Raw genomic sequence first — 22460 nt, 5'->3', positions numbered from 1 at the left:
CAGTGTTCTCCTCCTCATCACCACGGTAAAAGTCACGTCAGGGTACGGCTCCTTACAGCAGTCATAAAACTTCTCATTCCTTCTGCCTGGAACCTCTGAAACACAAGCACAAGGTGACCAAGAGCATCTAACAACTGTCTGGAATGCTTGATTGTGATTGGTCAGTTGGCCATCTGAGGTCAAATATTTTTTGTATTCTTGACTGTTGTTGCAAGCAACCGATTTCTAAGCTTTGTAATAAGTAGGATGCATTCATATACTTAGGGTTTTAAGAGTTTTTTACTAGGGCTGTTATTTAACGTGTTCATTTAATGTGATTAGTTAGATGAAAAACAATGCATTATAAACTATAACCACAAATAATAATGTCCACAATCCACTCGTGAGTTCCGTAATAATAATAATAATAATAAAAACTTTTTTACTAAATGCTTTACTTGTTTGCTACTACAATATATTTTATTTATTATTTATTAAGCTATATTATATTTATAATTTTTTTAAATATATGCTATATGATCTTTTTTGGGGGGCCTTTCTTATTAAATATTGATATGCATTTAATTGCAATTAATTTGATTAATTAATCAGCATATCATGCCATTAATTTGATTCACATTTTAATTGACTGACAGCCCTAGTTTTAATACTTAGGGCTTGTTCAAATCCCTAACTTTATAAGTATGATTAATAGTAGGGGCGCCTGGGTAGCTCAGCGAGCACTGACGCTGTCTACCACACCTGGAGTCACGAGTTCGAATCTGAGTGACTCCAGCCAGGTCTCCTAAGCAACCAAATTGGCTCGGTTGCTAGGGAGGGTAGAGTCACATGGGGTAACCTCCTCGTGGTCGCAATTAGTGGTTCTCACTCTCAATGGGTAGCATGAGCCTCCACATGCTGTGAGTCTCCGCGGTGTCATGCACAACGAGTCACGTGATAAGATGCGCGGATTGAAGGTCTCAGTAACCGCGCCACAACGAGGACCTACTAAGTAGTGGGAATTGGGCATTCCAAATTGGGGAGAAAAGTGGATAAAAATAAATAAATAAATAAATAAATAAAAAGTATGATTAATAGTAGAGGTCGACCGATAGTGGATTTTGCCGATACCGATAACTAAGCTGGTGGGAAATGCTTGATTTATAGAATGTCAAAAAAATGTCTTATTCTTTCCTTACTATGATGGGCACAGACAAAGAGTCCTAAATGAAAAAAATCCCAGATGCAGTTTATTGTTCAACCAAAATTCCCAAAATAACAAGAAAAAAATGAAAAACATTTGTTGTATAACGTGGGACTTTTAAGTGTAAGCAAGAACGAAACACACGGGGGACTCTTATTTTGAAATGACAAAATGATGAAAAACTATCAGCAACTATAGGCATAGATTTTTGCCGATAAACTTACCGACCAAGTCCCATTCACCATTAGCGATGTATCCGGTAATATCCGCCTCCATCATTTGCAGATCGAGAGACCATCCGCCGTACGTCCACGAGCCGAACTTCAGATCACACCTCTGAACGTCAAACGGGAACCAGCGCACGTCAATGTAGCATGTGCTCTTAAAGATACCTGGGAAACAGGTGCTTTGTTGGAGTATTATTTATTAGTTAACTTTGGGGCTGTTAATGCATTCTTGTGCATAAAAAAGCTAGACACAGTGCAACAAACAGAAAAGAAAAAGCCGTCTTTGCACCCCCTCACCCCACACCCCCCTTTAGACTCGGCCTGCTATATAGCACATTTATGTCAGTCATACAGGAATTCTTTGCATACAGAAAATTTGCACCCCGTGCCTACTGCATACTGCAGAAATAATATGAGTAGTTTGATAATATGCTCTTCCAAACATTGCCAGAGACAATTTCCCATTGGATGAGAGGAAGAAGCCCTTTGATTTACACCAAATGCTTCCCTCTGAAGACAGCCTTCTGTGGATCAAATTTATTCCTCATCACTCAAAGACTGAAATCTTTCCACTTGGTTTCTCCTCCGAGTCCTATCCTGTTCCCTCTCATTATGGCTCCAAAGTAATAAGGCCTTCCAGACCTTTCCAAATGACCCCCTGGGAAAGACCATCCGCTCACTGTCTTGAACTGATTTACATATCCCATCGTGCTTCTCTCTCAAAGAACAGTCTGTAAATTCACTTTGTTGTGGTATTGATTTCTGTCAGTGGATGAATGATTGTTGCCTCACAGTAAGTGAAAAGGCATTAAAAAAAGGTCAGCTTAATGGGTGTTAGACTTACATAGTCAGACTTTGACTATCGGGATAAAGTCTGGTCCAAATTGCAGCTTATTCTGATCGAGACCCGCCCATTTAGACACTTACACTGACAACAGCATATTCGCGCGTTACCCAGAACAACATGCCACCCCTCAAGCGGTTTTTGCGGAGCTTCCCCCCCCCAACGTCCGGGGCCCCACGCAATTGCGTGGTATGCGTGGTGGTTAAAACTGCTACTGATTGACATGTAGTGACCAACCACAGTTTTTATGTGTCCTTTAGGAGCGGGTTTATCTGAATTTGATTCTACACAATACAAAATAATAGAGTGGTTGTAAAAAAATATTATTTAAACACAGTGCAAAAAAAAATATTTTCACACTGACCATCCAAGACGGCTGTACAGAACACACATTAAAAATGGCAGAAATGTGAGTTGACTTTTTTGATCACAATTTTGTCCATCCAAAAGTTGATGACTCAACTTTTTGTCCAATGAAATGCTCTGTAGGATGCGAATGTCCACTCCCCCATAAATTCTAAATATCCAGACTGATCGCACTGTGAATTCGGCGACAGTCGGTTGAAAGTTCTTTAGCTGAAATCGGTCTGTGTTTACCGAAATTCTAATCATTGCCCCCCAGTGGCCGAAGCTGGAAGAGTTTCGAAGGAAATGTCCACAGAGTGGCGCCAAAAGTGAGTTGTAAAGCGAGTTGTTCGTAGTTGTAAATAATGTAATACAGTCAACATGAATGCTAATTTTTATTTACCCTACACCCAAACTCTAAACCCAACCATCAGTGGAATAAAAATGTAATCTTAGAGCAAAAATGCAACCATCCAATCATCCAATGATATGCTTGAAAAATGATCCTTAATTTGAGATATTTTTTATTTTACCTGGTGGAAGGTACTGGCAGTGCCCAGATGAGTTGACAAGCACGTTGGTGTGAAAAGTGGCATCAAATCTTTCGTCGGCACTGTTAAACAAACAATACACTTAGAGTTTAAACACAATTGACTGAATTAATTTCTTAAGAACATGAACACGTTTTGATCTAAAGGCTTAACTTTAGATTTGTAGACAAATATTAATAGATGAATTTCTTTACAAAACTTATTTTTTTTAATGGATGTGTTGGAGCACATAGTGAAGGTAAAGCATGCAGTTTTCATTTCTATAGCTCTTTTCGCAATATTCATTGTTTTAAAGTAGCTTTATAGAAACCACACTGTAGTGTCTGTAATGAGCAGTTTCTTAAATGAGCAGTTTCATTGAAAAACTTCATTGAAAATCATGCAAAAGGTGACTGTGGCAAAGAACGAAAAGGTGTGTCCAAACTTTTGACTGGTTGCGCAGCACTCTGGAAGTGCCTAACCTTGCAACTTTAGCATGACAAACAGGACTATAAAGCATGTGACGGTGTGCAGTCTGGAGTCAGCAGTGTAAATCATCGTTATTTAAGAAGCCACAAAGCTGCCAAAGATGACAAAGTCACTGAAGTATTTCTGCAAGAGTTGGAGCTAGCAGCTATCGCTCCAGAGTTGGTCGACCTCAAGACGATGACGAAGGCGAAAAGTCGAAATCCCTCACATCATGTAACATCGCCTTGTTTTCGCTCTTTTAATCTATCTGCATTCTCAACATTTCTAACATGGCACTTTACTGATACATATAGATGAATGGAGCATGTGCAAGGAAAAACGTGTGTCTGACTGCAATCGCAGATTCACTGTACGTAAGAAAGACATGCTGGGTAATCACATAACAGTCATTTAAAGGAACATTTCGGGTTCAATACAAGTTACGCGTTACATCATCATTGCAATAAAGTTATAAAATTGGCTATAACTTTCCACAGATGTGGTTAGTAAGTGATTTCATCACAGTAAAATCATGTTAACACACATATTGTTTATGTCTTGTGTCTATACTTTTGAAACAGTGAGTATTTTAATGTTTACAGATTGACCCCATTGACTTCCATTGTAAGTGTCTCACTGGAACACACATTTGTGCTTTATTAAAGAAAAGGAGGGACGAGTCGAAAAATGTTTTGTGGTAATCAATATTATGCCACAAACGCTGTCGATTGAGCTGAACCCGGAATATTCCTTTAATGATCACAAAACTGACTTAAAACTGATCCGGGCCGCACAAAAGCGCTTTTTGGTCTTTACCATAAAACTTTACATAAATTACTGCGATCAATACATTCAGATGCAGTCTGATTAGCCATTCGTCTTGGATGAGATCGGGATTGACAGCAATCCAATAAAGATTTACACATTTTCCGATTTTCAATTTTTAAGCTATTTGTTGATGCAGCATTTGTGTTCCTTTGAGAATACTGACAACTGAAAAATAAACACATAAAACGATGTTATTAAAGGGATAGTTCACCCAAATATAAAAATCAGAGCTCTGCTTACCTGTTATACAGCAGTATGTCTGGCTTCCAGATGAGAGAATCTGGGAATCTGACGGTGGTCACGCCGGGATAATCGCTGGTGTTCCACCGCAGATAGTAGTCGCTCCAATACTACAATAGATAAACATGACAGTAAATTACACACTACTGTTTACAGTCTGGGAGCACTCTTCAAAATAAAGGTTCTTCAATTGTTCTTCACAACTTGTTCTTATTTTGCTTATTGTCAGGCCTATACAGTTTATGGTAGCTTAATATTGATTAATTTGGATAAATTTACTTTTGTACAATAGGATATTTTGGCCACGTCCACATTAATGCATTTAAGGTCTGAAATCGACGTTTTCAGTTTCCTAACGTCATTGTTTTCAAAGTAGCCAGCTGGTATGTGATAAACTTCACTCCAATCCGGGTCACGGCACCACTGTAACCTGTCCTGCTCGACCAGATCCAAGCGGGATTCGAACCAGTGTCAGTTGGCATGGGAGGCAGGCGCGCTAACAAGGAGTCTAAATGCTACAGCTTTTAGCATCAGTCACTAGTGCGCCTCTTGAGGTCAGGGGAGTGAGGTTTACATACTGCACAGCTATCACGTACCAGCTGGCTCCCGTTACACAGCACTGAAGAATGTTATGACGAGGAGGAGGGCCGGGCCAGGCCGTGACTATGCATGCCCGGCCCCCAATCGGGCTAATCAGCCGAGGAGAGGGATAAGTGCAGCGGGATGAGGCAGTTCAAGAGAGAGCCACATGCAGCTGCCGTGTGTGCGTTTGTGTTTTGTGTCTTTTTATTTTCATTAAACATTGTTTTGACGGTTCAGCCAGTTCCCGCCGCCTCCTTTCCCATTTTAACCTTGTTACATTGGTGCTGAAGCCCGGGAAGGAGGAGGGATGCGCTGTCGTGGAGTCCTCGCCACTACCAGCCAACCATGGAGCAGCCGGGGCCATCCACCCGGGTACGGAGACGTCACTACCGGCCGCCAAGGATCTGAGGCACGCTGCCATTTCCCCCCCAGAAAAAAAGAATAGGGAAATAAAAAGAGAAAAGAGAGAAAAGAGGGGGAGGAGCATGACCGTCTGCCTGGGGCTGGAGGACCTACTGCCGTCCACCTGGGGAGGAGCGAGCTGTCGTCCGCCAGAGGTTGGGGAGTGGCTGAGGGCCGGGCGACGGCGTATCTGGGCGCTGGCAAACCAGGTTATTCCTCTCTCTCCCCTCTCTCTCTTGCTGTCGCTCCGCTTTTCCCTTTCCCTCCAGCCCTAGAGAGGTGGGGAAAAGCCTGCCGGCAGGCAGTGCCCAGAAGGGGGGGGGGGGGGGGGTGTACGTCATGCCGAGGGTTCCAAAGGCAAAGGAGGGAGGAGTGTGACGAGGAGGAGGACGGGGCGGGGCTAGGCCATGACTACACACGCCCGGCCCCCAATCGGGCTAATCAGTCGAGAAGAGGGATAAGTGCAGCAGGACGTGGCAGTTTGAGAGAGAGAGAGAGAGCCACACGCAGCTGCAGTGTTTGCGTTTGATGGTTCGTCCGGTCCCCGCCTCCTCCTTTCCCATCCTTAACTTTTGTTACAAGCGTTTTCAAAGGTCTCAGCATGTGGTGAAGGAAAACGCGATTCAGTGTAGACAAGAGGCGTAAACTTAAGAAGATCTATGCATTTTCAGAAGAAAACATGTTAGTGTGTTGTGGACGTGGCCTAAAGATGGACAGATTGATCCCACTGGTATCAATACTTCTGATACTGATGATGAATCCGAGAGTATTGATACTCATTTTTATTAAACTAGTCATTTCATTATTTACCTATGATGAAAATAACTGCATTATATAAGAATTAAAGTGACAAAAATGAGCTATTTGAGCAAATAGTTGCATTCTAACGTGCAGAAATGCTGAAAGACACAAGCAATTCTTAGACAGCGCTCAGGACTCGTTGTTATATATGTATTTAAATTAAAATCTGTTAAAAGATTGATAATGTTCTGTTGTAAATAAATGATATTAATAAATTATTTGCAGCTTAGGCCTATAAATAAAAAAGAAAAAAAAGATGGCTTTTGAATTTAATGTTAAATGGCTAAAATGACCAATTTTGGCATAAGAAATACAAAAAAATATCCATTTAACAGAGGCACGGGTATTGGTATTGATATCTGCAATACCGGCCTTGATAATACTTCCTAAACTTCCTAAAAAGACATAAAACACACTGAAACAAACTACCATAAAACTCGATAACATGAGCCATAAAACTTTTGCTCTTTAAACCATCTGTATTGTGGCATGACATCATCAGCTCTGTGGAAATCTATTGGATTAGATCTCTGACCGTTGGTCATGTGACGTCTGACATGACCCTTTTCTCCTCTAATAAATTAGATTTCTGTAGAAGCAGTGCCATCCAGTCGAGGGCTCGGTCTTCTAATATCAGATCTAATGAAATAATCCACATCTGGCACATGTCTTAATTCGAGAGAACTGGAGTTTGTCTCGTGTGTGTAATTGCTTTTGTTTTTAAAAGCATGCCTGGAAGTCAAACGGCTATTTTAGGGACAACGTGGAATTAAGCAGGATGGATGTTGCTTTCTTTCAGGTTGTATGGGCGGTTAATCCTGTTTCCTCTCCGTAACCTCCAGCTAACGGCTTTAGCGTTTAAGGTAGCGCTTAATTTGAGACGTAAATCCAACCTACACGCTTATACACAACAGATCCCCTTAACAGCAAGAAAAATACAAGAATTTGACATATTCTGAAAAACAACTTTGCCACATTACTGGGTGATTGCTAAGGTGTTTGGGTGGTTGCTAGGGCATTGCAGGATGGTTGCTAAGGTACTCTAAGTGTTTTTTTTCTTCAGTGCATTGTCATGCAGTTGGTATGATGTTCTGGATGGTTGCTAGGGCATTGCTATGCAGTTGCTAAGGTGTTCTGAGTGGTTTTTAGTGAGTTGCTTGTGGTTTCTAAGGTGTTTTGGGTGGTTGCTAGGCAGTGGCAGAGACAGGGGTAGCCGTGGCCACCATGGACCGAAGCCTGGCCACCCCACTCACAATTGCCATTTTGGTCATTTTTCGTCTTGGGCACAGTTTCGTTTTTGAGAGCTGGAACCGTCTGTGTTCAACCGCAACACGCAGGAGTTTAAACATGTGCATGCACCAAGGTCGTCGCACTTCTCTGTCCCAGGTGTCACTGTATCCATGCGCCTCCGCTTTCTACACCAACAACCACCATCAAGTGTTTTTTGGCTCATTGCTATGTGGTTGCTAGGGCATTTCTAGGTAGTTTTGAGTCGATGGCTCAGGTCCCTCCTCAGTGTAAGTCTGTGGGAATTGTTTTCCTGTTTTACCCGATAATCTGATCGCTTAGACCAATAATTTGTAAACAATGAATAAACACTATAAATGTAACATTTTCAAAAAGCACAAACAAATAAACACATAAACTGTTTATGTCTTTGGCTATTGTGCAACACACGTCACTAGAAAAAAACTCTTCTTCTAATGAACAAACTGTATTTATATTTAAAAAAATATACAAAGCTGCAGAGAGAGAGAGAGAGAGAGAGCGAGAGAGAAGGATGGAACATATTTGCCCAAAATACAGGCAGTTCAGCTGTGAAAACATTCGTAGATGAGCAAATGATGAGGAAAGGTTATTTTTGGCCGAGGGTGAATTTTAAAAGGCATCTTGAGGGTGGGGTATCGCTCACAGTGTGAAATAACCTTCATCACATGAATGGAAATTCAGAGAGAGATTACAGGGACTTTGCTGTGTTAGCATCTTTCTAATCATCACAGGGCATCCTGTTTATTTTATTTTGGAAACAGCTGACGCGAAAGACAATGTGGCCTCAGGTACCCTTAAAACGTCTTCTGCTGAAAGTCACAAGTAAAAGAAAATTAACGAATTCTGGAAGACTTGATGTCAAATCACAGCATAAGTCTGTTCAAAAACCTAGTGAGCTACTTTGCTGTCTATAGCCTACACAGGCAACCGTCTTCTAAAGCAGCATCCTAATTGAAATGGAAGGTATCTTAAAAGGCGTCTTCTTTATGTTGACTACTTTTCGAAACAGCATTTGTTTCGGGAATGCGACTATAATACCTAAGGGACCGTAAAGGTTGAATGAGTTCTTGCACTAAAAATAAAAATTGTAATAAAAAACATAAATAAAAAATCACATGCAACGCAATTAAATCAACAGAATGCAGGTGGCTCGGGAGCGTTTTGAACCCTTCATTGATCTTATGGGTCAATTTGACCCTTTTGAATTTTTAACACTGATTTACATCAATTTAACGTTAAGTTTTCAGCCTGAGACTTCATGACATCCTCCACAGAGGTGATCTCAACCTGGCAATGTCATGTATTTAAACACAAAGCTACATAAAAAATCTCTACGTTGTCCTTAAGGGTCAAATTGACCCTTTTTTATGTTCAATTTCAAAAGCTTGTAATAAAGGCTCTGTTTGCTCTATCTCTCTACTTTAGGTCTTTAATCATTCATCTACGTGCCAGCTAACACTAGAAACTTTTTTTTTCTATTACTTTCTATCACAACATGCAGATCTGAAAAACAGGGGGCACCCCAATGTGGTTTGTGACTCTGCCAATAGACATCCAGTCTTTTTTGGGAAGCCCCGCCCTTTCCCCATGTTTTGTGGAATATCTCGGCCTCTGAATGGACTACAAGTGTGATCTTGGTGTCATTTGAAAGCATTTTATGATCAATATTCAGGAACATATTCAAACGATGATTTGTTTATAATACTTTTTTGATGAACTGCATTTTTTTCCTGCACATTTGAGACATAAAAGTGGATTATTTACCCAGACAAGCTGAGAGATGAGTAAAAAAAGAATCATTTTGTTGAAAACAATCTAAGGTAAGAGCTGATATAGAGTTTGTGGCTATTGGGGCTTACAGAAGCAGTGATTAGAGCAGACATGAGATTTATTTTATTCACTTTTATATATATATATATATATATATATATATATATATATATATCCCTCTGCCTTTCAGATCTGTATATTGTAATAGAAGGTGATAGAGAAAAAAAAGAAAAAACATTCTAGTGTTAGCTGGCACCTAGACAAACAATTTAAGACCAAAAGTAGAGAGATAGAGCAAACAGAGCCTTTATTACAAACTTTTGAAATTGAACATAAAAAGGGGTCAATTTGACCCTTAAGGACAAAGTAGGGACTTGATTGTTAAGACCAAGGAGGGGTTAAAATTTGTAGTTCTTTTTAACGTAAAAACATGGAAGACTTGTGCAGCAGATGGTGAGGTTCAGATCACCTCTGTGGAGGATGTCATGAAGTTTCAGGCCAAAAACCTAAAGTTAATTTGATGTAAAAAAAAAACCCATGGCAGTCCTGCGTGAAATGCTAAAAACAAACAAACAAAAAAACATAATTTCTAATAAAATGTACTAACGTTTATGCTTATAACAAGAAAAACATATTTTTTTGCAATTCCCTTAAAATTAGACAGCTCATTTCTACACTGTAATCATGTGACCAACAAAACATTATCATTGCGCACTTGCAATGTAAACAATTATAATAGGAGCATTTGAGGTTTTTTTGCATTTCTAGTTGTCAAATTTCTACAAAGGCAACAGAAATAGAAACCAAGTGACTGACAAAACTCAGATTAACATGGAAAAGATAGGGTTACTGTTGCGATCAAAACGTTGCTTTCTTTGTTTAAGCATTTGTTATTTTTGCAGTTCCGTTTGGTGCCACTAGAGGCACAGAATGACACACTTCACCTGAAAAAGATGTCTTTCTTGTCCACACAGAAGCTGGTAACCTGTGTTCACGGTAAATCTTCCTTAGCAGTTTGTTTTCTGGGTTTAATTGTGGCGGAAAATGGAGCCGAATCATTTGGATTCTACAGAAGCCAGACATTAAGACAAAGGACACGATCGTTTTGGCACCATCCAAACATTTACTAGAATGTTTAATTTTCTGTTTGCATTGTGTTCATCATGCTGTTTCTATTGGCATTAATCTCATCTGTAATGATTTTAGAAAGTGGACTTTAATTTTCCTAATGTAGCCACTTAAGAAGAAAACAGAGCTGAGCCAGAGAGATACTGTAATCCAATATGGGTCAAGCAATGAAAAAGAATGTATAAAATGGCATCGGGCCAGCTCACGAGAACAACGTATGCTCAAACCAGCACAGGTTATGGAAGGCAGCTAATTCGAGTTGGCTTTATTAGAGTTTACTAGCCAACTCGAAACAACTCAATATCTGTAGGGGACGTCACAACAATTGTTGTCGAAATCTCACCCTCTTCTTTTGGAGGTCTGTCACACTTATAGATTAAAGCCTAATTTATATAATGGAAGAAGACAAACTTTTTTCTCCCAAATGAACTACCACCGTAGGTGAACGAAGCCAGTGTTTATTCTAAGAGCTGTCTCGTTTTAAAAATATTTTGTTGAGGTAAACATATAAATAAAGAATGCCACGTCCAAACCACACCCACGATTATTTTTAACCAATCATCAACACTCTTCGACAAACAGAGTCAAGAATTTCAGGGATGTGCATGAACAATAACACTTTTTTCTTTTCGATCAGATACCAAGTACTAACAAAGCCGAAGAGATGGGTGGGAATATCTGGGGTGGTGTAACATCTGAGGTTGACACCCATCCTCCCAACCACCAGAGGGAGCCCTCTCCCGAATACTGATCATCACACATTCCTTCACTGCTCATTTCCTGTTTGCCATGTATATATAGCCATGCATTTCCATTGCTAATTGCGAAGTATTGCCAGCTAACCCCTGTCTTACCAAATGTTTACCATTGCGTACTGTTTATGCCTCACGTTATGACCATTGTGCCTGTTTATCTGGATATCGTCTTTGGATCACAGTTTTGCCTTGTTTGCCTTGTTGGATTGTTTACCTGTTACTTGATCTCTGCCTGTTATATCGACTACGTCTCTCCACTCAGCGATTTAGATTTGTTTGCTTATATTTTTTAATAAACTTCCTGCATATGGATTCTAAAGCTGCCTCCCTGTTCAGTACGTTACAGGTGGCTTTAGATTGTTTTGTTTCCTATTTGTCAAATAGGAAATTTAAAGTGTCTGTTGGAGATGAGAGGTCCTCCTCTTCAGCAATAAATTGAGGTGTTCCGCAAGGATCCCTGTTAGGGCCAGTTTTGTTTTCTTTATATATGTTACCGCTTGGTTCTGTGATTCATAAAAAAACATACATTTTCACTGCTAAACAGATGACCTACAGTTGTATTTGTCATTGAATCCCAATGATCTGACTAATTTAAATGTTTTTCAAGCTTGTATAGCAGAAATAAAATATTGGATGGCATGTCATTTTCTGCAGTTAAATACAGATAAAACAGAGGTTGTTATAATCAGTCATGGTTTGAAAAAAAAAGTCAGATTGAGTAAGCACTTAGTCACAAATATTCAAATAATCTGGGCATCTATTTTGATACTAATTTAAATTTCGAAGATCATGTCAGGAAGTTAGTTCAGTCTTGTTATTATCAGTTAAGGAACATCGAACAAACAAGGTTTTGAGTTTTAAGGATACAGAGAAGTTTATTCATGCTTTTATTTAATCTCGCCCTTGATTATTGTAATGCACCATTTTCAAATTTAAATCAATAAATCAGTGTAAAATGCTGCAGCTAGATTTTTGACACGAACTAGGACTTTTAATCATATAACTCCAGTTTTAGCTTCTTTGCATTGGTTACCAATTCATTTTAGGGTTGATTTTAAGATCTTATGAATTACTTATAAAGCATTACATCCGGCAATGCCGGATTATTTAGCAGAACTTTTAAAACCTTAGGAAACAGTTAGACCTCTTAAATCTTCTTGTCGTGAGCTGTTGGCTGTTCTAAGATCTAGATGCAAAACTAAAAGTAATAGAGCGTTTCTGTCTGTTTTTAAGTCTCGTTTAAAAACTAATTTGTATAAACATGCTTTTATTACTTTATGAATATCTGTTTTTACCTTGTGTTTTACTGAGTGTGTTTTGATTTTATGTTTTGTGAAGCATTTTGTGCTAAATTGCTAAACGGTACTATAAAAATAAAGTTATTATTATAAAGTTATTATTATATTACAATATCGATATCAGTACTGATAATTCTATGATTTTTGTTGTTGCAGTTTCTAAAGATAAAATTAGTATTTTTAGCCATTTTATGTATTTTTGTGTATATTTTTTTAAAAGCAGATTTAAAAAAATAAAAGACTGTCATTTAAATAAATGTATTAACAAACGGGCGCCATGAGTGCTGTCTGCAAATTGCTTGTGTCTTTCAGCATTTCTGTGAGATCCAATCATATGCAACCAATTGTTTATATAGTTAATTTTTTATCAGTATTTGAATCTTATTTGAATCTTATGAACTGCAGTAGTTTTCATGATAAATTCATGGTAAAATCACGAGTTTCGTTAAAAACCTTTGTTGTAGATTTTTTCCCCTTTTCTCCCCAATTTGGAATGCCCAATTCCCAATGCGCACTAAGTCCTCGTGGTGGCGTAGTGACTCGCCTCAATCCGGGTGGCGGAGGACGAATCTCAGTTGCCTCCGCGTCTGAGACCGTCAGTCTGCACATCTTATTACGTGGCTTGTTGAGCGCGTTACCACGGAGACGTAGCACGTGTGGAGGCTTCATGCTATTCTCCGCAGCGTCCACACACAACTCACCACTCGCCCCACTGAGAGCGAGAACCACATTATAGTGACCACGAGGAGGTTACCCCATGTGACTCTACCCTCCCTAGCAACCGGGCCAATTTGGTTGCTTAGGAGACCTGGCTGGAGTCACTCAGCACGCCCTGGCTTCAAACTCGTGAATCCAGGGGTGGTAGTCAGCGTCAATACTCGCTGAGCTACCCAGGTCCCCTTTACATGAGTATTGATCCTCTCAGCACAACATTAGTATTGGAAGTGCTGATACTTTTCCGCCCATCCCTTGATAAATCACCAGACACCTCAGCAGAACAAAACATTGCCATACTTCTTAGGGGAACTAAAATAAACCTGTTCGCTCAGTAGGTATAAATTAAAAATGTATTTCATATTTCACCCCAATTCTCCAATTTCACCACCCTGTTTTGGAAGCAAATCAACGTGAAGCTCACTAAAATAAGAACAGGGGTACAGTGCAAACATAAACAAAAGTAAAAATCAGATTTAAGCCAGACTAATCTCACTGTGCATTTGGCGACAATAGGTCGAAAGTTCTTCCGCTCAAATCGGTCTTTGTTTACCTAAATTTGAAAGACTGCCCCTTGTGGAGATGTTGTAGAATGTAAGAGCACATGTGAGGTCCAGTTTCTGGGTGAAATGTCCACAGGGTGGCGTCAAAAGCTAGTTGTTATTAGTTGAAAATGATGTAATACAGTCAACAGTAGTACATATTTTATTAACGATATGTTCTAACCCAAATCCTAACCCTAAACCTAACATTCAGTGGAGTAAAAATGTAATTTTAGAGCAAAAATGCAACCTCCTAATCACGCTTATTATTGATTATGTTAACGCAATTACTTCTTGGTTTCCACGCCCAGAACCCACGTATCTAAAGCTGCTCGGTATCAGTAGCGGCACAGAAAAACATAAATACATTTGAACAGATGCAAAAATGTTTAATGGGACATTCATGAGCAGCATGTCGATTTCTCGTGTGATCATGTTGTTAAAATTTTTACTGTTACCAATCTCTTGAAATCACAAGATGAAGGAAACTCCGAGATGTTCTTACCAGTTGAAGCCAGATGTTTGTTGTCAGAACTTGGTTCTTCTCATCCTGAAAAGAGAATACAACATTTAAAAGCCCGTCAGCTACAAATACCAAAGAGTGCTTGAGATATTACTCTAAATGTCAGCCAGTCTGGTTTTGCACTTTATTGGCTATAAAGGACCGGATAACAATAATGACATACAAAAACCTCAATTTGGATTTCTTTTGAAAAATGGGACTGATTAGCGCACTAATAAAAAACAAATGTGGGGGGGCCCTTAGCTCTTATGGGGGTCCGGGACCCCCCAGCCCCCCAGAACACAACAGAGAGCAAATTAAATTTGGATAAAAATGAGGCTTTGAGGGATAAACATACAGTCTGTTTAATGGATTGTACAGTTGTGCACCTTGGTGTTCATTTAGCTCATGAAATATTGAAAATACATCTTTCAGGTGGTCAAAAACTTTAAGTGGATACTGGATTTACAATGTATGGAAACATAACTAGGCACAAAGAATGAAATGATGATGTTTGGTTTGTCTTGACCGTCTGAGTGTTTGAACACAGCTGCTGAATCACATCTGATTGCATGCGAATCTGGGTTCAGATCAGCAGGGGAACATCTGCCATAACACAGAGCCAATCACACGCTCATTCAAACACAAGCATGAAGCGTACAGCTGAAAATATTAAAAGACACATTGTCTAATTGTACACCGAATAAGGTACAGCAGGGGTGGACTGGCCATAGAGAGAACTGGAACTTTTTCCAGTGGGCCTGGCTGAAGAGGGACGCAAAACGGCGCCGTGATTTGCTGAAGAGGGCCGCGATATACAGAAAAGGACAGCAACACCCCCCCAACTACTTTTGGCCCAGCAACAACCCCCCACCGGCAACTTTTGGGCCAGCGACACCCCCCCCACCAGCAACTTTTGGGCCAGCGACACCCCCACACCGGCAACTTTTGGGCCAGCGACACCCCCACACCGGCAACTTTTGGCCCAGCGACACGCCTATAACTACTTTTGGCCCAGCAATACCCCCCCACCAGCAACTTTTGGCCCAGCGACACCCCCATAACTACTATTGTCCCAGCAACACCCCCCCACCAGCAACTTATGGCCCAGCGACACCCCCATAACTACTTTTGGCCAAGCAACAACACCCCCATAACTACTTTTGGGCCAGCGACACCCCCCCCCACCGGCAACTTTTGGCCCAGCGACACCCCCATAACTTCTTTTGGCCCAGCAACACCCCCCCACCAGCAACTTTTGGCCCAGCGACACCCCCGTAACTACTTTTGGGCCAGCGACACCCCCCCACCGGCAACTTTTGGCCCAGCGACACCCCCATAACTTCTTTTGGCCCAGCAACACCCCCCACCAGCAACACCCCCAATAACTACTTTTGGCCCAGCAACAACCCCCCTTAACTACTTTTGGCCCAGCAACACCCCCCCTTAACTACTTTTGGCCCAGCATCACACCCCCACCAGCAACTTTTGGCCCAGCGACATCCCCATAACTACTTTTGGCCCAGCGACACCCCCTCACCCCCAACTACTTTTGGCCCAGCAACATCCCCCCACCAGCAACTTTTGGGCCAGTTTCTACATAAAGTCTGCCATTATTTAGCATCAAAAAATGTCTTCTTTTTGTCGAAGATCAAACAGGTTTGCAACAACATTGCTATTTCAGGGTTAACAAATCCCTTTAAAGCTGAATAAATGCACGCATGGCAGCACACATCATTATCATATTAGTTTGAGCTCTTTAAACACAGACTAACAGACAGCATTAATGAGATCACATCATAGTGTGCCGAGCAAACTAATTATTTACATGAGCGTTGGAGTGAGACGAGAGTGAGCGTTTGTGCATGACAGATATGGGATATTTTCTCTCCATGTGGCCTGGGTCGTAATATTACAGGTTTGAATCCGTCATGGAGATCTAGTTTGTTTCTCTCATTAATATTCAAATTCACACTGATGAAAGCATCTCAAACACAGACAGGCTCCTACTCTTCCTCAAGTGTGTTGCTCGTGCCTTACAGTGTCATTGTAATGTTCATCTTTTACTTTGGTTTTCTTGGCAGTTAAACGGCTGTGACAAACCGCGAAAAAGTTTTTTACTTTAGTACAAGGCCAGCGGGTGATTGTTTGAGGCTGTCTTGGCCTTGGTTAAACATTTAAACTAGCCAGTTTTGCAGCATTTTTTTAGGACATAGGGGAGTTTTGATTTGAGTGCATGTCCTGAAAGGTAACACGAAGCAACCCATTTTAGAAAATATTTCTAGAGTAAAGCAGAATATTCAACGAGACTTGATTGTATACATCGAGAATTGCATGGATTGGTGAAAAGTGGGTGTGGCACACCAGAATGGAAGATGGTTGGAGGGGAGGGGTTAAAACGAAAGCGGGATGAAAATAGAAAGTCGTAGATTGTGACAAATAATTACATTTTGCTGAAAGATTACAAAGGCATTTTTTAACATTTCGAATAATGTGCACTGATGTATCCTTCACAATCAAGAACGTGTAGGGTCAATTTGAATGCATTAATCCTACGAAAAAAGTTAGTCTCCGTAATCTTTCATCAAAATAAGATAACTCGCTCTGACTTTTCTTTACAGCTGATGTCATCAAGCACTCTTATTTTTCAAGCACCTGTCATTTAGAGACACTTTACACCATCCAATCAATTCCTGATGAATAAGTCCCGCCCTACATTTTTAACCTTAAATAGCATTAAATTCGGAAATACGGCACATGACAGAAGTTATGCATTGTAAATGCAGTTTCATGTTGAGTTAAAGAATATAGTGACCTGTGTATTTGTTTGTGTATGCATGTGTACTCACCACGTCCATGATCTGCATCAAACTGAAGCTGAAGTGAACGGTGAGCGAGTGTGAATCATTATAAACAGGGCGTTCGAGAGGATTGTAGTTTCTCATTAAGTCTTTGTACAACCGTCGCTGGTGCTCCCCCTGTAGAGAGACTGAGAAACAAACACACAGACACACACACACACACACACACACACACACACACACACACAGACACACACATACACACACACACACAGAAACATACAGGCACAGACACACACACACGCACACACACAGACACACACACACACACACACACACAGACACACACATACACACACACACACACACAGAAACACACAGACACAGACACACACACACACACGCACACACACAGACACAGACACACACACACACACACACACACGCACACACAGAGACACACACACAGAGACACACACACACACACACACACACACACACACACACACACAGAAACACACAGACACACACACACACACACAGAAGCACACACACACACACACAGACAGACACACAGACACACACAGACAGACACACAGACACGCACGCACACACACACACACAGACACACAGACACACACACAGACACAAACAGACACACACACACAGACGCACACCCACAGACACACAAACACGCACACACACACAGACGCACACCCACAGACACACACACACACACACACACACACACACACACAGACACACACACAGACACACAGAGACACACACACAGGCACACACAGACACACACATAGACACACACACACACACACACAGACACGCACACACAGACACACACACAGACACGCACACAGACACACACACACACGCACACGCACACACAGACACAGTCACACACACAGACACACACACACACACACACACACACACAGACACGCACACACACACACACACATACACACAGACACGCACACAAACGCACACAGACACGCACACACACATTTTTTATGTAATATACTATTTCCAGCTGTAAACAACCACCAAATCCGGATCCCATATTGACTTCCGACCTGAACACATTTGATTGTGCCTACTGTACTTTTGTGTCTTCTGGGTATTTTTGAAAATAGCTCACCAAATTGAAAGCACCAAAATCACTGATAAAAATCAATTTGTGACAAAATGTCATAGTTCATCATTCTGCACATCATTTAATAAAGAAACGCAATTAAATAATTGTCGAAGCAAATATTTACACCCTGGCAGTTTATCCCATAGCCTGGGATAAAAAAACAAAAAAACACAATTGTGTTTTTGTATTGCAATTGTGTTTATTTCTCATAATTATGAGATGTAAATTAGTATTTCTAAGTTTATATCACGCAACTGCGACTTTGTATCTTACAAATGTGACTTTATTTCTCCAATTGCAGGTTTATATCTTGCAAATGCAATTGTATTTTTCATAATAAAGAGATATATACCCATAATTGTTACTTTATTTCTTGTAATTACAAGATTTAAACTTATTTTTCATAATTACAAGATCTATATTTGCCATTGCAACTTTATTTCTCATTATTACACGGCTCTCTGGAAAGCTCAATTCTGATTGTTCAATGGCGCCATCTAGTGGTCTGATATTTCTCGGTAACAACCGCACATTCACGTATCAGACCGCTCATCCGGGTATTGCGAGCCATCTTTCCTGCTTCTTGGATCACTGTGCGATCTCTACAAGTAACCTAAGAAAATAACTTAAACTCAAATCAATGTTTCATGAGCATTTATTTATTTATTTGGCAAGTAGTCTTGTAAAAAGATGCATAATGAGAAGTCAGACATTCATTAATTATAAAATACACTCCAGCAGAACTCAAACCGGAGGTGGATTTCAGCTGTTCAGCAATTTCTTTCCTGTCACATAATTACATAATTTAAACGCAAATCAATATTTTATTTCTATGTATTTATTTATTTGGTTACTAGCCATGTAATAAGTGGGATAATGTACAGTCAGACGGATTTTGTGGCAAAATGAACCCCTCCAGGCTGGTACAACAGTCCTTCTTGTCGGGTCCTGATCACCCCGTCAACTTTCTTGCAATTGCAGCTTTATATTTAAAAATTGCAACTTTATTTGTCTTAATTACTCACAATTGTGAGATATAAAGTCTGAATCAACCCTTTTATTTTTTAATTCCGTGGCGGGATCCAGCAGCTACATACTGTAGATACACTGTAAAAAAAAGTAACGTTTATTTTCAGTAAAAATATCTAAAACATTCTTAAAGCAAGCTATAACAATTGGCAAAGCTATTTGCCAATGAAGAAATATAAACCTTATTCAAAGGGGAAAATACCTTCCTATTTTTGTTGCCCTAATGTTAAATAGTTGTTTCTTGTTTTAAGCGTCACTATATTTTGTTAGATTTCTCTTTCTCTACTTAATATCTTGTCATTTTGCATGTCAAGTACAGTAAATGTATCTTGTTTTAAGGACATTTAGAGAGAATAGAACAGAATAGAACACCAGATAAGAATAGAATAACAGAATAGAAGAGAACAGAATAGAACACCAGATAAGAATAGAATAACAGAATAGAACAGAATAGAACACCAGATAAGAGTAGAATAACAGAATAGAAGAGAATAGAACACCAGATAAGAATAGAATAACAGAATAGAACAGAATAGAACACCAGATAAGAGTAGAATAACAGAATAGAACAGAATAGAACACCAGATAAGAATAGAATAAGAGAATAGAACAGAATAGAACACCAGATAAGAATAGAATAACAGAATAGAACAGAATAGAACACCAGATAAGAATAGAATAACAGAATAGAAGATAACAGAATAGAACACCAGATAAGAGTAGAATAACAGAATAGAAGAGAATAGAACGCCAGATAAGAGTAGAATAACAGAATAGAAGAGAACAGAACACCAGATAAGAATAGAATAACAGAATAGAAGAGAACACCAGATAAGAGTAGAATAACAGAATAGAACAGAATAGAACACCAGATAAGAGTAGAATAACAGAATAGAAGAGAATAGAACACCAGATAAGAATAGAATAACAGAATAGAAGAGAATAGAACACCAGATAAGAATAGAATAACAGAATAGAACAGAACACCAGATAAGAGTAGAATAACAGAATAGAAGAGAATAGAACACCAGATAAGAGTAGAATAACAGAATAGAAGAGAATAGAACACCAGATAAGAGTAGAATAACAGAATAGAAGAGAATAGAACGCCAGATAAGAATAGAATAACAGAATAGAAGAGAATAGAACACCAGATAAGAGTAGAATAACAGAATAGAAGAGAATAGAACACCAGATAAGAGTAGAATAACAGAATAGAAGAGAATAGAACGCCAGATAAGAATAGAATAACAGAATAGAAGAGAACACCAGATAAGAGTAGAATAACAGAATAGAACAGAATAGAACACCAGATAAGAATAGAATAACAGAATAGAACAGAACACCAGATAAGAGTAGAATAACAGAATAGAAGAGAATAGAACACCAGATAAGAGTAGAATAACAGAATAGAAGAGAATAGAACGCCAGATAAGAATAGAATAACAGAATAGAAGAGAACACCAGATAAGAGTAGAATAACAGAATAGAACAGAATAGAACACCAGATAAGAATAGAATAACAGAATAGAAGAGAATAGAACACCAGATAAGAATAGAATAACAGAATAGAACAGAACACCAGATAAGAGTAGAATAACAGAATAGAAGAGAATAGAACACCAGATAAGAGTAGAATAACAGAATAGAAGAGAATAGAACGCCAGATAAGAATAGAATAACAGAATAGAAGAGAACACCAGATAAGAGTAGAATAACAGAATAGAAGAGAATAGAACACCAGATAAGAGTAGAATAACAGAATAGAAGAGAATAGAACGCCAGATAAGAATAGAATAACAGAATAGAAGAGAACACCAGATAAGAGTAGAATAACAGAATAGAACAGAATAGAACACCAGATAAGAATAGAATAAGAGAATAGAACAGAATAGAACACCAGATAAGAATAGAATAAGAGAATAGAAGAGAATAGAACACCAGATAAGAGTAGAATAAGAGAATAGAACAGAAGTGGTTTAAAGAAGAGTACAAGAGAATAGAACAGAATAAAACAAATAGAATGGCATAGAATAGAACAGAAGTACACAGAGTAGAATAGAACATAAAATAACAGAAAACTAGAATCGAATGTTAAAAGTAAACATTACAGAATAGAACAACATGTGACATCTTATACCGCTGATATGACAAAACATCAGTGAAAAGCAGATTTCATTTTAAACTCATGAGTGATGTGATGTGTTAAACGTACCGTGTATGAAGAGGGCAGTAGTGATCAGACGCAGAGTCCAGTCCCGGGAGCTCATGACTGTCACACCGGTGCTGAAGAGTCGAATGAACGGAAACTGCGCCGCTGAACGGACCGCAGGAATATGACACGTAATTACGTACACACTTCTGGCAGCGCATGGAGACAGAGACGCGTTAAAAACCCGCTCTCATGGACCGCCCGCAGTATCTCAGAACCGAACCGGACACATAAAATCACGGGTCTCAAACAGATGAACCTGGAAGCCAGCGGGCGACGCCTCCCCGCGACGCGCCGCTCTGCGATCAGTCCTGACGTGCCGCTCAGCGGGGACAGATGTTTCACATCTGATTCAGTGGCAGATGTTTCCATATATTCCTCATGGAGTTCAAACATTCCCAAATCTATATAAATTAAGTCAAACTAATTAACGGTGAAATGAAGAAACCAAAAATACCGAATGTTTGAGAAAAGCACATTTTAACAAACTAGACATCCGTTTGTTTGTAGGTACAGTGAGCGAAAAACTTTGGACACTTAATTCACATTTAAAACGTCAATACAGTTCCATTAGATAAAAAAAACTATATATACAGTATATCAAAGAAAGTGGCATTTATTTTAAAGAACGATAGCACAAGCAATGGAAAAGAATAGAATATAATAGAAAAACTTACCATATAAAAACTTGAATCAGAAAAGAACGCAATAGGACTGGAGTATGCAGTATAATATAATATAATATAATATAATATAATATAATATAATTAGATGTTAGAATAGAACAGAAAAACATCAGAATAAAATAGGAGTGGAATACACAATAGAATAGAATAG

At 39.4% G+C, this 22460-nt stretch overlaps 2 protein-coding genes across 2 annotated transcripts in view; both read right to left on the bottom strand.

The window, feature by feature from the left end:
• LOC127437117 (neuronal acetylcholine receptor subunit alpha-7-like) overlaps positions 1-21815 on the bottom strand; it is a 41887-nt gene extending 20072 nt beyond the window's left edge. Inside the window, exons 1-7 of the mRNA XM_051691816.1 lie at positions 21627-21815; positions 17278-17417; positions 14432-14476; positions 4666-4775; positions 3133-3212; positions 1408-1575; positions 1-95 (exon numbers count right to left, since the gene is read on the bottom strand). The exon at positions 1-95 is cut by the window's left edge and continues 100 nt beyond it. Coding sequence (XP_051547776.1) covers positions 1-95; positions 1408-1575; positions 3133-3212; positions 4666-4775; positions 14432-14476; positions 17278-17417; positions 21627-21681 — 693 coding nt within the window. The 5' untranslated portion in view covers positions 21682-21815. The remainder of the gene's footprint in view (positions 96-1407; positions 1576-3132; positions 3213-4665; positions 4776-14431; positions 14477-17277; positions 17418-21626) is intronic.
• The window catches only part of LOC127437102 (integrin alpha-11-like), a 563744-nt gene that overhangs the window by 315706 nt on the left and 225578 nt on the right, over positions 1-22460 (bottom strand). The gene's annotated exons all lie outside the window — the stretch shown is intronic.

Source organism: Myxocyprinus asiaticus, chromosome 48, assembly GCF_019703515.2.
Source record: "Myxocyprinus asiaticus isolate MX2 ecotype Aquarium Trade chromosome 48, UBuf_Myxa_2, whole genome shotgun sequence".
In the NCBI taxonomy this organism is placed as follows: domain Eukaryota; kingdom Metazoa; phylum Chordata; class Actinopteri; order Cypriniformes; family Catostomidae; genus Myxocyprinus; species Myxocyprinus asiaticus.
The sequence above is the reverse complement of the archived record's forward strand: the minus strand, read 5'-3'. Positions and strand labels throughout refer to the sequence as shown.